This window comes from Arachis ipaensis, chromosome B2 (assembly GCF_059453495.1).
Source record: "Arachis ipaensis isolate K30076 ecotype BB chromosome B2, ASM5945349v1, whole genome shotgun sequence".
Classification (NCBI taxonomy): Eukaryota; Viridiplantae; Streptophyta; class Magnoliopsida; order Fabales; family Fabaceae; genus Arachis; species Arachis ipaensis.
This window is the reverse complement of record NC_142437.1, coordinates 74,529,053-74,546,769: the sequence shown is the minus strand read 5'-3', so window position 1 is coordinate 74,546,769 and position 17,717 is coordinate 74,529,053. Positions and strand designations below refer to the sequence as shown.

The window sequence follows — 17,717 nt, the reverse complement described above, 5'->3', positions numbered from 1 at the left end:
TTTTTGTTTTCTTGAGATGATGAATTCGTCTCTTTATCTTGAAAAATTTATATGTTTGGCAAATATATGCATTTAAACCATTTTTTTAATTTTTCTTTTCAAAGCTTCTGTTCCTATATAATTAAGATAGTTCTTTCTTAGACTCTTTCATTTTGAGAACCAATTATTTTACATAATGAGAGTTTAGAGATCAACCATTTTGCATTGCGTGCATTGTGCTTTTTGTTTTCTAGAAAAATAACTAAAGTTCTCAAAAAACTTGCTTACATTACTGAAATCTGATAGGAGAGCCCTTGAGCAACTAAGTGAGTAAGAAGATTCAGTACTTCGTTGTACTTAATGTTCTATGCTCTTTTTTTTTCGTTGTACTTAATGTTCTATGCTCTTTTTTCTTTTTTATTTCTGTTGAAGTCATGTGCTTTCTCTTGCTTATTTGCTTTTCAAAGAGTTGTGTGCTTATTTGTCTATATATTATGACTTAATTTTTTCCATTTGATAGATATAATTTTACTTTATTATTATTATTATTGTTATTGCAGCTTACTACTAATATTGGTTGAGAAAGCCTAGGATGGATCTATCTTATGATTCACTTCTTTTAGTTTTATATAATGTGTTTAAAATTCCAGCAACATGGATTGAAGACCAAATGCAACAGATGAATCTGAAATTTTAACAAGGGTGTACCGTGTCTGAAGCTTGCTAATGAGGTAAACTATTGATGATTTATTATCTATTTTACAAGTATTTTATTGTTGTCATTGTAAGGTTTATGGGTCACGCTTCCAGTTTGGCTTATTACTTAAAGCCTCACTAATTGATTGGGTTTGTAGTTTATGATAATTTTCTTGGTGCAACTTGATTTTGATTTGGCAGAGAACCTCACTGATTGTATGGATGTTCACATAAAGAGGTGTGTTGCAGGAAAACCAAAAACCAATATGCAGTGCTATCATCATTACAAGATGTATGCTCTTTGATATAAATTTTGTATTGCTCATATACCATTTCTCTTTAGGATTTTGGAATGCACCTTTACTACCGTATGTTCTGACTTGCATTCTCTTTAGGGTTTTTAACCAGATAGTCAAGAATGAAATTATAGGTAAGAATGATCACTGAAGATTGTAAATTAGAAAGAATGTACCATATATGTAAATGAATGTTGCTATTTTTTATTAAATTATTAACCATGTGGCATGTATCATATGATGGTCTGTGTCTTTCAACTATTATCATGCAACCAATCATTATATGATTTAACATGTTATTTATAATGTTAATAATGCTTTGATACTATTCAAGCACATTTAGTGAGATAAGCTTAGTTATATTGTTTATTTAGCTCCATTTTCCCGACCCTTAAGTGTTTCATCCAATTGCACAATCTTTCCTCATGTATGCAATTGTTAAATTTTGGATTCTGCCAAGAATTCTCTCATTTTTTTTCTGCTTTAGTTAGTAATTTTCTTTCTTTGAATAATGGTTAATTTCAGGGGTTTGTTTGCCATTGGTAATGGATGCAAGAAGTTAAAAAATCTGATACTGACTATTATTTACTAAGTCACAAGGGTTTGGAAGCAATTGCTACCGAATGCAAGGAACTTACACATCTTGAAATCAATGAATGTCACAACATTCGGGCTTTGGGGCTAGAATTCGTTAGAAGATCTTGCCAATATGTATATAAAATAAGGAATGAATTAATCATTCAATAAATAGGCAACATAAGGAAGCATGTGACACATTTGGTCAAGTTTTTCATTGTTTGCTGTGTTTGTTTCTCTTTAGGATTTTTCTGTTTATTCTTAGTTATTGTTTGCTGTGTTTGTTTCTCTGTGTATTGCTAATATACTATTTCATTGCTTTTTGTTTCCTGTATAGCATATTGTTTTTTTAATTTGTTCTCAATCTGGTTTATGTGTTTGTTACATCACTTACATGTCTTTAGTTGCTACAAACATTAGCTATATACATGTGATTCAAGCATTCATCTATTTATTTTTTAAATTTGATCTTTTGATCTCTTTTGCTTTTTTTTGGATTTATTGCAATTTGAATAGTATTTTATATCATTGTTGGTTTTAACTTTTTTCTTTTTCTCTTTTCAGGAAGCTAATTATTTTTTTAATTTGTTCTCAATCTGGTTTATGTGTTTGTTACATGTCTTTGATTGCTACAAACATTAGCTATATACATGTGATTCAAGCATTCATCTATTTATTTTTTAAATTTGATCTTTTGATCTCTTTTGCTTTTTTTTTGGATTTATTGCAATTTGAATAGTATTTTATATCATTGTTGGTTTTAATTTTTTTTCTTTTTCTCTTTTCAGGAAGCTAATGTAACCCTTATTTTTATTTTTTTTCTATTTTCAGATTTTTTTTAATTATTATTTGATTCATTGACTAAAATATTTGAGATTGCTTAGTACTTGAATTTTCAAGCATATTTGAATAGATGTAGCTAAGTTTGAGTATAGTTTGATAATTTGGGATTAGGTATATCTTAAATTGTACTCAAAAAATAAAAAATAAGATTAATTTCGAGTAATGTATCTTTATCTTATAATAATTATTTTATTTTGTTTTACTTTTTTTATTAGCAGAATGATTGGTTTTATGCTTTGATCAATTAAAAAATCACTTGAAACCAACATCACGTTAATAAAGATTAGTCTAGAGTGAAAGGTGAAGTGGTGTGCATGATAGAAAAAATGGTATAAGAAAAAGCTAATGGAGATATATTGCTAATTGATTATTAAATATTATATAGTTCGTTATAGAAAAAATAGATGTCAAAGATGAGAATTTGAAGGTGGTGTATAAATTCATAAAAGCCAAAGAACATATAATTTTGGAGATGCGGTTCTTGAAGAACAAGAGTACAAAACAATTAACGTCAAACATATATTTTAGGATTTATGCGTTGTGGCAAAACGTGATATGGAAAATGAATGAGTTGGATGTTACGAGAATATGATTTATTAAGAAAAATGATATAATGTCAATCAAAATAGAGTGTTTAATGTTAATAATTTTAGAGACAAAATGATGAGGTATGCATGAAGGACATGAACACTAGCAGACTACAAAACTGAATCGGTTCTAAAAGTAGAGTGATATTGTTGATTTTTTTTTCTTAGTTGATTTGAATACTATACCATATTTCATAATTAAAAGACTTATTCTTCTAATATATTTTTGATATATAAATTAATCATTCTACTGTTAAAAATTTTACGGTGAAAAGATAATTTATATCACTATAGAATTTATCCTTTTTGTATTTTACAACAAAATTCAAATTATCCAAATTTTAAAACTAAATGCTTGAAACTTAAAACAAGAACAAATTGGTTGAGGACAATATAAGCTTATGTTTAAAGAGAATATAGAATTTTAGTTTTCTTTTTTTATAATAGTCTATTTACCATTATAAAATTATGTAAATTAAATTATCATAAAAAATATTTTGTATTCTAAAAATTTATTAATATTAGTTAATAGTTATTTCATTATTTAAGTTAATTAAATACTAATTCTATATCTTACCATTTTAATTAACATGTATAATATATTTAATGATTTTTCATAATTTTTATGTCATACCTAGGGGTGTACATGGGTCGGGTGAAGCCGGGTTTGATGTGACCCAGACTCGACCCGAAATATACACCGGGTCTATTTATTAGACTCGAACCCGACCCTAGACCCGATAAAACCAATACACTTTCGGGCCACAATTATACCGGGTGAAAATCGGGCCGTTAACATTACAATACGTTGATACCTTCTTGTAAGCTAGCATGTAAAAATATCCAAATTTCCAAAACTCCAACCATTATTTAACATGGTAAAATTCACTTAGAAAAATATAACAAGAACCAACCCTTTTTTAAAATTAAAGCATAACCATAATCAATACTAAAGCAAAACCACAATCAATACTAATATTGTCTAATAATACAAAATATTTAAATCAATACAAATAACACAATATTATGCATTAGTCTAAAGTCTTATGCATTCTAAACATAAAACATTAACTTATAGTCTTATAATGACTAATAACAAAAAATATTAAGGTTTACAATACTTAATTCCACATAAGAATAGTCATGATCCATCACTAATAACACAAAATATTAATTGTCTATGATGACCGGGCTACCGGGCCGACTTCAGGTGACCCGAGCTATGCCCCGGACCCGACCCGAAATAATGACCGGATCTATTTTTAAGATCCTTACCCGACCCTAAATCCGATGAAAACACACCAAATTAACTCCTAAAGTGTTCGAGACTGGATCGGACCTTCGGACCGGGCCAGACCTTCGGGCCGGACCGGGTCTGTGCACCCCTAATCATACCCCCGGGTCATGCACTAGTTAGATTTCTAAACTAAAGATATCATATAACTAAAAGGGGAAAAAAAATACTAAATTCTTTAAATACAAAGTTTTATTTCTCAATCTCAGGTCTTATCTCTGGCTAAGGAGTTGTGACTCTTTGCTCTCACCCAGTCTCTCTGCCTTGTCTCCGCCGCTGTCAGCCAGCACTCTCGCTTAGAAATCCGACGTTTCAACCTCGGTTCTCACCGTTCGGCATCGTCTCTCACCACCCTCCTCTCGGCCTTGCTTGCAGACGTGTCGCCTCTGCCTCTACGCTTCTGCCGCTAGCAGTGCGGCCGTGCCTCTGTCTCTTCGCCTCTGCTTCTCGCCGATTCACGGTGCCTTCCTCCGAGGTCGTCACTGGACTCACTGAGGCGTCCTTCTGTTGCTGTCGCTAACTCCCCGTTCCTTCTGGTAGGCTGTTGCCTGTCTTTACCTGCTGTGCCTTTTTTATCTTCCCCTACGTGATTCTGTGATTTTAGGGTTTATGTTTTGTATTTTTTGACGCTGATTTCGATGTAACTTGGCTGATTGTAGGTTTAGTTTGACTGTTATAACACTGATTTGGCTGGTACTTGACTGGTATCCCTTTTAACAGAAGTTCTGTTGTAAAGTTATTTTGGTTGGAGCTTTTGTTCTGAGATATAGTCCAAATTGTGAGTTCCTTTATACACCGACGATTTTTCCTTTTTTTTTTTTCAATAGATAATACTCTTAGAATTATCAATGGTTTGCATTACGATAACTCTCAGATGACTATATCCAACCATTAACCACAGTCCAGTATATATTACTTGATGTTCTTTAAACAAATCTTCCATTAATCATATGTGATTTTATACATATAAATCAAGATACTAATTGTTACTATCAACAATCTTATCTCAGCTGTAATCTCAGAAAAGCAGGTGTCCATCACAGTTTCAGCCACCCCCGTTTCAATGTGGACACAAAAAGTAAATTGAGATGTCAACGTACTATAGACAAATCAATTACCAAATAGTTCTTTATGCACTATCATCTGTTAGCAGAGTTAGACAATCAATGAAGTTAAAATGCTCAAATTTGAATTTAATGACTTCATGATTTTTTGTGGTTAAAATGAATGGTTTTTGTAGAAGGTTTCAATGCTCTTGTTTAAACATCAAAATAGGCAAAGTTACCTGACCAATGCTTAATATCACCCAAATCTGAGTAGTTAATTGTAATATTTTGTTAAAACTATTAATCAATTTGTATAAATGGGTTTGGACAGGTAGAAAATTAGACGGTAATGCATGCCTGAGAACTGTGCCTATGTTTCAGACAATAGCTGGACTCTAAAATGTTTTGTAGCACAAGTAACATAAACAGGGTATTTAAAATAGGGTGCTGTCATAAGAGTAATTGTGTCATAGACTCATAGGTCAAATGGTTCTCCTCTTAATTGTTCCTTATTAATAACCTCCTATCCTTCTATATCCATTTGTTGACAGACTAACTCAGGCCATATATTTTAAGAGATTGCTAACACCCCATCCTTATCCATGGAACAACAAACCCAACCCAACCCAGCCACCAACATCAACCCGAAAGCCACCAACAACCACAATCAACCATCATCATGGGCCAAAAAGGCATGGCGCCTCCTCTCTGATGTTCGAGCTCAGTCCCCACTGATCCAGTGCATCACAAACTTTGTCTCTATGGATCTCATGGCCAACACCCTCTTGTCCGCAGGTGCGTCCCCTGCCATGCTTCACTCCCTCGAGGAGCTCAATGACTTCACACCTTGCTGCCAGGCACTCTGCATCAATGTTGGCACGCTCACGCCTTCCTGGCTTCCCTCCATGAAGTCTGCTGCACAACTCTGCTCCCAACTGGACATACCGTGGGTGCTCGACCCTGTTGCCGTCTCCGCCTCTGGTTTTCGTTTGAAGGCTTGCATGGAGCTTGTGGAGTTGAAACCTGCTGTCATAAGAGGGAATGGTTCTGAGATCATTGCTCTCTCCATGGCTTTCACTCAACCCTCCAAGGTAAGAAATGGTCTATTCTTTTTCGTTCCAAGTAGAAGTGAAAACTGAAAAGGTTTCTTGGTTGTTAAGCATAATTGTCTCTCTTAATTGTTTCCTTTTTTAATAAATAATTTAGTTCAATTCAATGATGTTATGTGTAGACCACAATATCAGTCAATATCATCTACTTGCTATAATGCTATTAGAATACAAACTGACCCCATAGTCCCATTAATACAGAGTGAAAAGGGAGTACCCTATATTTGAGTAGAGGTGGTAGTGTTCATGGAGTATGTGATAATTTCCTCAAAAAGAATATCCTGATGTTAATTGTATCACTGAGGATATAAGGCAGTGAAAGTAAAGTAACCTTTATGAGAATACACTGAATTACGGGGAACCTTTTTTAATAAAGTAGGAAATAGTGCCTCTGTTTTCAGGGTATAAGAAAGGGTAAAGAAAATGATTCCACATGGTTTTATGTTTTAAATTGCTATCTGCAACCACAGTTTAAAACATGGCCAGCTGTGAATGTTCAGATGCGAGGCATAACAGTTGCCTAATTTGAAAATGCCTGTGAGGTGCACCAAAACTCTCTAAGTAACTAAGCAAAAAGTCCCTGTAACTTTGAGATAAAAGGGTGCCTCATCACAAAGGGGTTTTAATAGTGTTGATAATTAAGTATATAGTTGTCCTTTGGTAACAATATTGTAAATCATGTTTCAATTCTGTTTGTCTAATTTGATTGTTACAATGTCAGTCTTTCACTAAACCTAATTTCATATTTGTACCGCTAAAGAAAAAGGGGAAAAATTAAAGACAGTTAAATGTAGATGACTAAATATTCAGGGATTTTAACTTCTAAAATAATTCGGGATTCATTTTGTTAGGATTATAGACAAATTCACCAAAGGACTGTGATAGGAACCATGAAGAACGAATAGAAGGAAATGATATTAGTATGTATTTATCACTATCTCTCACATTGACATTAAAGAATCAGTGAAGAGGAATTTGGAACAAAACTTATGAAAAAAAGGCAACAAAGAAATGGAAATACAGGGCACTATGGAGCAGCTCTACTCTCCCAATTTCTAACCAATATTCAGCCTACCTTGCTACTCTCTCACATCCCTACAAATAACCCCGTTCTCCTCTATGATGACTGCCATGCTGGCAGCTATGGGGTTTGCATAGTGTCTGTGCATTCTGTTATGGGAAATAATGGTATGTAGATCTGAGCTCCTACATGTTTCCCCCCTTTATTTTTCTGGAAATAACTCATTAAAAACCCGTGAAGGGAGTGAGAGAAAGGTGACAATGGAGTCCTAAAAACCAAAACATAAACTAGATACAAAGTAAGGGAAACTAGCAAAATTTTAATATAATAATGTACTAAACAAAAAACTACTAATTCCCTAGCTTCTCAATGCTTTTGGAGCAATCCACCCGTTATTTAATCCATTTGTAGCACCAGCTCATGTGGCTGCCAACATCTGGAACAAGGCACAGTTTTAGCTTCAGCAAATCCTAACCTGAGTCATCTTAAAATAACAACAGTTCCAGCAATTAGCCATATTCTCTATTCAAAGTTACGAACATCTAAAATGCAAATCTCCTCCATTCCCTTTGACATAATCATCAAGAATAATGAAAATCTACACAATTCTCGTTTTGGTTGCTAATTTTCACATAGGCATCAACTCAAGATCTTTCTTGTGTTCTAATTTCTTCATAGTGTCATCCCTATTCCCGAGCTGATTTATTTTCGCATTCCCAGTGGTGATGATACATACCTTTGCTCTCTATTCTGTTGTTTTCCTAATGCGGTTTCTATCACACTCCCAAAGACATAAACATGGACCAGAGTGTTTTAAATTCTTCTGTTACCTTTAATTCTAGAAAATTGTTAATTGATGTTTGCAATTTAGCTATATTTTAAAGCATGCTGATGCATTCTGTCCTAAATTGACGATTTGGAGAATCAAGTTTAATGGCTCCTGCAAATGCAAGTACGCTGCCGTAGTTGCAACATTCTTAGCTCTTGACTCTATTATATGATATGCCACATTGTTCATGCAACCGGTGGTGTGGAAATGGTGTTGAAAAATATAATATGTGTAGCCTTTCTAGTGGTAAAAGTTGGCTTCCATGACAATTAAAATGTTCTTATATCACCGAGTTATTTGGGTTTCAATGACAATCAAGATTAGGTATCTTAGTACTCAGTCCTTCTCTTTTATCTGGGATTTGTACAGGCTATGTAACATAGACAGAGTTAATCGACATTGATGCCATATTCTGAATTTTCTTCATTTACCAAAATGTTGATGATGCCTAGTTGTTGTACATGATTAGCCTTATAACTTCAGATTTTCTTTATTTTTTCACCTTTTATTTATTTATTTGTTTATTTGCGGAAAAGGAAAGAAAATCTAGATAATGTGTCAAAAACTTAAAGTAAAAGGTCTTTATTTGTTCTCTACCCTTTTATCTGAGAAATTCTATCATTTCACTTTGTAAATAGGTCTCCATTGTCAAGGGTACAGACAGCATCCATGAGTCAGTGGATGCAGTGGAAGCTGCAAAGTTATTAGCTAAAAGCAGTGGTGCCATAGTTGCAGTATCAGGAGCCACCGACATTGTCACAGATGGAAATCAAGTCGTTGGAGCTCACAATGGGGTGCCATTGATGCAAAAGATAACAGCAACCGGGTGTTCAGTTACGGCACTTATTGCTGCCTTTGTAGCTGTTGACAAAATCCATGCTTTGGATGCAGCAGTATCAGCATTAGCGGTATTTGGTGTCACCGGTGAGCTAGGAATGAAGAATGCTAAAGGTCCTGCGTCTCTGCGAATGCATTTGATAGATGCCCTCCATGGGCTTGATGAAGCTGCTTTGGAATCTCATGTTAATATCACAAGTTTGTCTTAAAATGCGAAGATCTTTGTTGCAAATGGGTAATTATAATTTTATTTATACTCATGTAGATGTCTACCGTTGGGATTATAAAGGATGCGACATTTTTTTCCTTTTTTTATAATTTATTTTCCAATAAATAGTTCTATTATTTCAAAGATTTAATTCTTCGTAAGATTTTTATTGATGTATAGGAATTAGTTTGGTAGAACTTCTAACAGATAGCTTGTGAATTGTTTATGTAACATCCTATTACATAAAGTTTTACGTTTAACCAAAGTTACACAATTTTTCTAAAATTAATTAATCATCCCAAATCCAATTTTACGTACTATCTAGAAGGATTTTAACCTCAACAGATACATTACAACACATCAATACATATCGAGATATAACTCAATCAATCAAGGCCTCCCACCCAAAATTCATTCAACATTCTAACGATCATTCAATTTCACACATTCATGCTAAAAAACCATTAACATCAACAACATTAATTCAACAATATCTTAAGGTCAACTACCCTAGGTTTTCACATATCATTATATAGTGATTATTCGAAACCAAAACCCGTACCTTAGTGATGGTAGTTCCAACTTCTTAAACTTTTCTCTCTGATCAATCCAAGCTTCAATTAATCCAAGCTTTAATCAACACCAACCAAACCAAGCACTGAAGCAACTCTATACAATCTAATAATATACAAATTTCACATGGTTTATACTAGGATTTTCACACAAGTTAAGAAAAAATAGAAAAAAAGATTCTCTTACCTTACTCTACATGATCATGAGTTAAAATCCCGCTAAAAATTGAGCTTGAGTTTCTCCTAAAATACCAAAATCTCTAATTTCAATATCCACACTATCCAAAATGGGAAATCAGTTAAAAATAGAGGAGTGGAATAGAGTTCTTGCGATTACTCATCGCAAACGTGATATAGAAATGTAGAAGAAATTAAGAGGAACGCGTGGATACAAACGGACTGTCGATCGGAGCTCCAATTTGTGAGAAAAATGAATTTAAAAAAGAAGGTGAATAATAAAATTAGGGTTTTTTTTCTCTTCTCTTCTCATAAGCTCGAGTTCTCTCTCTCTCTCTGAAACAAATGAATGAAATTGAAGAATAAAGTCACGTATTTAGGGTCACTAAGTGACGGTCGCCCATTGACCCTACTTAGAACCAAAATTTTAAAGATAAGAATCTCAATTTATATTTTAAATATTTTTTGATTATTTTTATATTTTTATTTTTCTCTTGAAGAGACATAAGTGTGTACAGTTAATTATGACCCGATATACATTTTTCCTAAATAATTATATTTTTGCGCTTCAAATAATTTTCTGAACTCAATTTTTATTCGTAGATTTTCAAATTATAAAATTTAAATTTAGTTTTGACTAGACGATTTTTTTTTTGGTGACTAGACTAGACGATTAAACCCTCCTAACTAAATTTTAATCAATTAATTGATTGGTTAAAATGTTCGTGTCTTACAGTTTACTTGTACGTTACGTTCCTACTTCTAATTTGTCTAATCTCTTATTCCGAGGCATTTGGCGATTCTTGCATTTGAAATCCCTCTTAAGATAGTTTCAATTTCACTGTAAATCAGCTACTTTATACTACCAAATTTCCAAGTCACAGGTTGCCAAATTGAAAAAGAAGAAAAGAAAACAAATCACCATATGGTTCTTGGGGTTACAATGAAGATTTCTGATACATTCTGCAACAAACTGATAAAATACAAGACCAATCTCACAGTCATCTACAATCAAACAGCACCCAGTTGTTCTTATATTCTTGACATCATAGTTTTAGTAGTTCAAATGGACAGTGATCCTTAGCAATGTCTCTGCTCCATCAGTGGAAACCTGTCCTGGGGGGATAAGAGCTCTGAGCTCTGCAAAACCGCTTGCGTTCTTGAACTTCCCTGTGCCCCCGATCACTGATAACTGCGACATGGCGCTCCCTATCTTGTACAGGCCATAGAAGTTAAGGCTGTCTCCATACTCCCCTCCTTCGAACAAGGCGGTAAATGTCATCATCTGTCTACTCCCATCTGCCGAGCTCGCCACGTACACTCCTTGAGCTTTCCCAACTATTTGTGACCCCAGTTCTGGTTGAGCCGTTAAAACATCATCAATTACAGTGATTGTGCCGAAACCAAGTCCCAAACCATCAGGTCCTAACTGCAACTGGGCATTATTCTGGTTGTTATTGTTCCCTGAGTCTCCTGCAAAGCTCGTACCAGCCAAGCCGGTTCCAAGTGGGATCCCGAATACTCCGTTGACAGTTGGAAGAGCACCATTGGCATTGGGGACAGCAGTCTGACCTTGCGGGATGTTGAATCCTATTGGCATCGCAAAAGGCACTTGCCCGCTGTAAATGTTGCCCAGCAAGCCGGTAACCGGCCTAGCTGTTGGGCTGCTTCCTCCTTGAATGTCATGCATGTACAACTCAATCATTGGTTCTTTTCCTGTGGCTGCAATCGGGTCAATTGCGGATACACCAATCACTTCCCATTGAGCAACGGTAATTAACATTGCCATTGAAGCTGTAAATAATGATCTTATCAACATCTTGTTTCCAAGTATTTCAGATGTAGATTTTGCTACTTCTTCTATTTAGTAGAGTCCTTTTTTTTTGAGTTCAACTGAACACAGAATCTTGGTATTATATAGTAGAGAATGCATGGGTGAGTTTTGGAGTGGTTGTGAGAAAGGGGATTTCATGAAGTGGTTGAATTTAGTAAGAACGTTGATTAGTTGAAATGAGCCACATCCTTATCTAGTGGCATTTTTGAGGTGTTTATGAAAGAGAATATTTGTGATGAAATGAAATCAGGTTCTTCGTGAAAATGCATAGCGAAAAAAAGTAATTTGGTTTAACCACTCAATCCCTTAATGTTTTTCTATCACTAGATGTTCTACGATTCAGAAAATGGATTTAGATGGTGAAGTACAACTAAACCAAAGTCTAGTGACACTACTATCGTTGAAAATCTAAAGAGAAAAGTACGATAATGGTATTTTCAAATAGGGGTAAACGCGGATCGGATCGGATATGGCCAAAATTTCGATTCAATCCGCACTAAAATCATCGGATCGGATCAGATCCAATATCCTCAGTTTTTAAGTTTGGATCCGATCCGATCCGTACATTTGTGGATCGGATCGGATATCGGATATCGGATATATCCGCAAAACACAAATATTTTTAAAAGCTTATTTTTATTAAAAAAATATCAATAAAATTCATTTTTTCTATTCTTTTAAATATGTTTACTCTTAAAATAATATTAAACATATATTTCTTAAATAATAAATTAAAATAATATAACATATATGATAATTATTAGTTGAAATAAAATATAAAAAGAATATTTATTCATTTATTTCTTTATTTTTGCGGATACGCGAATATACGAATATCTACACAAAATCTACAATCCGATCCGATTAGTGTGCGGATCTGATCTGATCCGATCCGATAGTCTTGCGGATCGGATCCATATCCACAATTTTTGAATCGAATTCGAATAAATACCGCGGATATGCGGATCGGATCCGATCCTTGGACACCCCTAAATTTCAATTAAGAGCAATATCACATTATTAATAAAATTTATTATTTTTTTTGTAACCAAGAGATATTTTTGTATTAATTCAAAATTTTAAATCTTAAAGCATAAATTTTAATAATATAAAAATAACATATCTAAAATATTAACTAATATTAATAAAAAGTATTTACTTTCTGACATCTCTCTTTCAATTATTGTAATTACAATATTAGTATAGTATTTTCATGTGAACGGTTATATTAAATTTTATTTTATTTAAATTTTTTTTGAATTACTCAAAACTTGTTATTGTTTTGAACAATAATCCTATTTACTAAGGATATATTTAAAAATAATGTAATTATGTTTTTGTAATAAAAATTTAATTTGGCCTCTCAAATTTCATAGTTGTCTTAATTAAAATCTTCAAATTTTAATTGGCTTAAAATTGTACTTAGAATTTAACTCTATAATAATTCATTTTGGTCATTTAGTTTGGAATGAACACCCAATTCGGTCCCTATCCTTTTTTTTTAATGAATATTGCAACTTTTGTCCAAAAAAAAAAAAGGACAAATCGGTGTCCCTGTTCCATACTTTTGTGAGATGTCGTGGTCCTTCCGTCATCTGTCCTGACCAAAACAGACAAAAATTCTACGTGTCAGTTAAGTAGCGTTTGTTTTCGGAGGCAGGATACAAAGACATGTACAACTCATGTTTAAAAAGTGTTTGGAAGTAGGACATAGACATTGAACACATTGTCTCCGAGACAATTTTTTATATTTTTGTGTCCACTCTTCTACGAAGGACAATGATGGACACAGGATTTGGAAGAGTGAACACTGACTTTTTTATAAATTTTGTTTTCCTTTTTGTCTATAGATATTTTTTATTATTCCACTATTACCCTTTCTTATTTTTCTATTGCGTTATTCTCAGAGAAGTACTTTCTTCTTCCTGCTCTTTCTCTATCTCTTTCTTTTTCAGGTACTCTCTCCTTTTTATAGAACTTTTTATTGGGGTGGATAATTCTTTGCTTCTTATCGTTTTTACTTCAATACCATTTTAACCTTGTATTATATTATTTGATTTGTAATAAAAATAATTAGTCTTGAAACTTTTGAAAGATAAATATTATCAAAAGTAAAATTAATCTTTTAAAATATTAAAAAATAATTTATAAGTTGTAATTGATTTTATAAAATTTAAAGAAAAATCAGTTTTTAGATTAAAAAAATTGGTTTTCTAAATAAAAATAGATTTTTATGTGAAAAACTAATTTTTTTTTAATGTAAAAACGGATTTTTTTAAAATTGATTTTTTATTTAAAATTAATTTGGCTTATTAACCTAAACAAAATTTTTTATTAATCAAACTCAGATTTATTTTTTTGTTAATCTTAACCATATGTATTCCTACATATTAATAATAAATTTAAAAATAAAATAATAATATTTATAAATTTTATTTTAATATAAATATTATTATATCTTTTTTATTAAAATTTTTTGCCTCTTTAAACATTTTTTTCAAGTTCCATCTTTACTCCTACGTACTCTCATTCTCTATTAAATTAGTTTGTACTTGATGTAGAAAATTTGGAATCACATGGCTATTTTAGTCATTTCATATAATATTTTAGTCTTGTCCATGTGTATCCAAACATAATACTGGACATTACATTAGTGTCTTGTACATCGCATCCAAACACAATACACAAAGGATAATTTTTAGTGTCCCCATCCTATTGTCTCTGTCTCAGTATCATGTTCTGTCCTGTCTCTAAAAACAAACGCAGCCTTAACGTTGTTGTTGTGGAGGTTAACACTTTGTTAAGTTTCACGTTGGCCATTAAAAAATAGACAAGGATCGATCTGTCCCGCTTTAGAAACCTAAAACTATGTCATTTTTTAGGTTTCACTCCACGTTCTATTAGGGAATGGACAGTGGTCGATCTGTCCGGCTTTAGAAACAAAAAACTACATCGTTTTTGGTCTTCACTGAAATAGAATGGTTTGAAAGTGAATCTATGCAACTAATCTCTCACTCTTCTCCCAACCCAAATACAAATCCTAGGAGACCATGATTGGTAGTGGAGAGCGTTGTTCATCATGAAATCGACGAAGTGGAGACGATTCAGGCTAGAGCTTGAATTCTAGTGGGAGTGTTGGAGCTCCGAGGAAGAAGAAATAGGTTACCCCAATTTGTTATTGTGGTTCTCATGCAATTTTGTTCATGTCAGGGACGGTGAAGAATCCAAACAGATTATTCTTTTGCTGCCCATACTTCAAGGTAGTTGTTTAGGGTTTAGCTAATTTTTTGTTTTCAATTTCTATTCCATAAATGCTAACAACTGTTAAACATTTTTGTAGACTAAAAAATGGTATTGCAACTTCTTTGCATGGTTAGATGATTATGTTTCTTCATGTGGTGAGGATGCTAACAAGGCGGTCTCAGTTGGGGCATCAAAACAGAAGTAGAATCGATTGGAAGGCCATGGTTATGTGGTGGATAACAAAGTTAATGAGTTGGAGGAAAGATTAATTGGTTTGAAAGATCAGTTAGATAAGTGTAGATTGAAAATGGGTGAAAGTAGATGTATTAGGTATGGATTTAATTTGTTAGCATTTTTTGATGGGGTTATAATTGCAAGCTTGTTCAGAGCAAGTGTATAGGATTTTGATAGCTGAATTTTGTTATTTTCTAGAGATGAATTTTGAACAACACTTTTGATGATGAATGAAATAAGAATGATTGTGGTGAATTTGTAAAATTTGAACTATGACGATGAATATGTTAAATTTCATCCTTGTATTGATAAATAATAGCATATATGTCATGAAATAAACTTAACAAATATGCATGCTAGCTAAGTAATAGATGTGTAGCAGTAAGTATCTAAAGTCTAAACTCAAAGAAAGATACATGTTCATATATTGATAATAAAGGAGCAATCCAGGTGTTGAAACAACTTAACACATAATATGTCCATTCAAAATATGGGCAGCAACATGGGCTTGAGCCAAATAACCAAAATATAGGGATCTCAACTAAAAGTTCTAAACCTAAAATCAGTAGTATTAAGTAGCAAAATATAGTAGTTTTTGAACCAAAACATGTGTCCTAAAGGCTTGTAGCCAAGATACAAATTAGCAACAAAAGATGGTCCAATTTCATGTCTTCTTAGGTGGCCTAAGTCCTGGGCGCCTGAAGTCGGAAGTGGGCACAAATTTGAAATGCCTTGAAGCAGTTCCCGAGCTTGCAGCAACTGTTGTTTCTGCTGATATTGCACTATCTCCACTTGTTGGATTTGTTGGAGGAGATATTGGGCCATGAGTAGGATTTGCCGAAGTATGGGACCTCAGAGCTGGACCTTCTCCTGGTTGAGATTTGAACCATAGTGTTGGCCTTGGTGCTGGTGGGGGTGTGGACATGAAACTTGGCATGTTGGCAGTTGGGTTAGATTGATCTATTGTAGGTGCTTGACTGAATTGTACATACTGGGTTGGTGGAGGTGGGGGCCTAACAACAGGGTTCTTTAACCTTCGGGTTGGATTGGATTGAGTTGTGAAGGCTACATCAGATGGACCTTCTTGAATGTTGCTGGAATTTGTAGCATGCTGGACCTACAAAGAATTTTTTATGATGTCTCCGAAAATTTATGAAGTTAAAGTAACTAGCTTTAAAGTTATATAAGATAACTTTACCTCCTCTGATTGTAGGGCATTCTGTGACAAAGAAATCTCTTGTGGTTGACCTTCTAGACCTACACCAAAAACCAAAATAATGCTTAGATTTTTAGAAAATTATTATCCCACAGTCACATTGTTTATTATTTCTCTTCTTCTTGGACCACCCACACAATGTACATGCCAAAGCATATCAAAATTATTGAAAATGACAACACAGATTTGAAAAGGTAAGGGAAGGATCAGACTAACCTGGCACGTCGCAAACTCCGTGCAATCTCCGTCCAAGCTTCAACCAAGCTCCGTCAACCATACTATCCAACCACCGTCAACAACAATATGTGGAGGTCAGTCAGCAACCTTGTCAGCAACACTATCAACACGTTGCTCCAACTTCGAGAGGTCGACGATTACTTCAAGGGGAGGACTCTTGCTCTAATAGGGTTTTCTAGTAATTACTGGAGCAACACTGGGGGCTTATATGGAAACCCCAATCGAAACGCATCCCAGACCCAAAAAATGACGTAGTTTTGGGTTTTTAAAGTGGGACAGATCGACCCATGTCCATTTTCTAATGGCCAACGTGGAACTTAACAGAGTGTTAACCTCCACATCAGCAACGTTAACTGACACGTAAGTAATTTTCATCTATTTTGGTCAGGAGAGATGACGGAAGGACCGCGACGTCTCACGAAAGTATGGGACAAAGACCGATTTGTTCCTTTTTTTTAGACAAGGGTCGCGATGTCCATAAAAAAAAGGACAGGGACGGATTGGGTGTTCACTCTTTAGTTTTCAATTGACATAATTTAGTTTCTAATTCTGGAACTCAATTTAGTGCTTTGGTCCCTATAACGTAAACGACCAAATAATGTGGTGTGAATAAAACCAAAAATATTATTTCTTTCCTTTTTCTCCTCATTTTTATCTCTCCTCCTACACCCTCGACTCTCCTTAATTGTTCTTAGACCTTCCACGACATGACTATATATATACAAATCAGAAATATTTGGTAACTAAAGCAAATCAGACAAAAACAGCTATAACTTGCCTTATTTAGTATGCATTAATTTTTGCGATAATTAATGAATGCTAAATAAGGTAAATTCTGGCTTTTTTTTGTCTCCCTAACATTACCGTATACAAATATTCTCCA

The 17,717-nt window shown here is 33.8% G+C and overlaps 1 protein-coding gene and 1 pseudogene across 7 annotated transcripts; one reads left to right on the top strand and one right to left on the bottom strand.

Moving 5' to 3' along the window:
- The first annotated feature begins 4,447 nt into the window (after positions 1 to 4,447).
- Positions 4,448 to 9,465, top strand: LOC107612780 (hydroxyethylthiazole kinase family protein). 7 transcript variants are annotated; one of them, XM_021109318.2, is made up of 5 exons: positions 4,448 to 4,807; positions 4,931 to 5,049; positions 5,649 to 5,733; positions 5,869 to 6,408; positions 8,915 to 9,465. In XM_021109318.2, exons 4-5 carry the CDS (start codon positions 5,920 to 5,922, stop codon positions 9,320 to 9,322), a joined length of 897 nt encoding a protein of 298 aa, XP_020964977.1. In that variant the 5' UTR covers positions 4,448 to 4,807; positions 4,931 to 5,049; positions 5,649 to 5,733; positions 5,869 to 5,919; the 3' UTR covers positions 9,323 to 9,465. The 7 variants fall into 7 exon arrangements, with proteins under 7 accessions (XP_020964977.1, XP_016170010.1, XP_088362504.1 ...); XM_016314524.3 differs by lacking the exon at positions 5,649 to 5,733 and adding an exon at positions 5,282 to 5,349; XM_088506378.1 differs by lacking the exon at positions 4,931 to 5,049.
- Positions 9,466 to 10,963: 1,498 nt separating this feature from the next.
- LOC107625376 (dirigent protein 16 pseudogene) lies at positions 10,964 to 12,007 on the bottom strand (annotated as a pseudogene).
- Between the last annotated feature and the right edge of the window lie 5,710 nt (positions 12,008 to 17,717).

Coding starts and splice junctions, on each gene's coding strand:
- LOC107612780 (XM_016314526.3), top strand. CDS start 5,920: ATGGAACAACAAACCCAACCCAACCCAGCCACCAACATCAACCCGAAA. Junction 6,409..8,914: donor CTTTCACTCAACCCTCCAAG/GTAAGAAATGGT, acceptor CTTTGTAAATAG/GTCTCCATTGTCAAGGGTAC.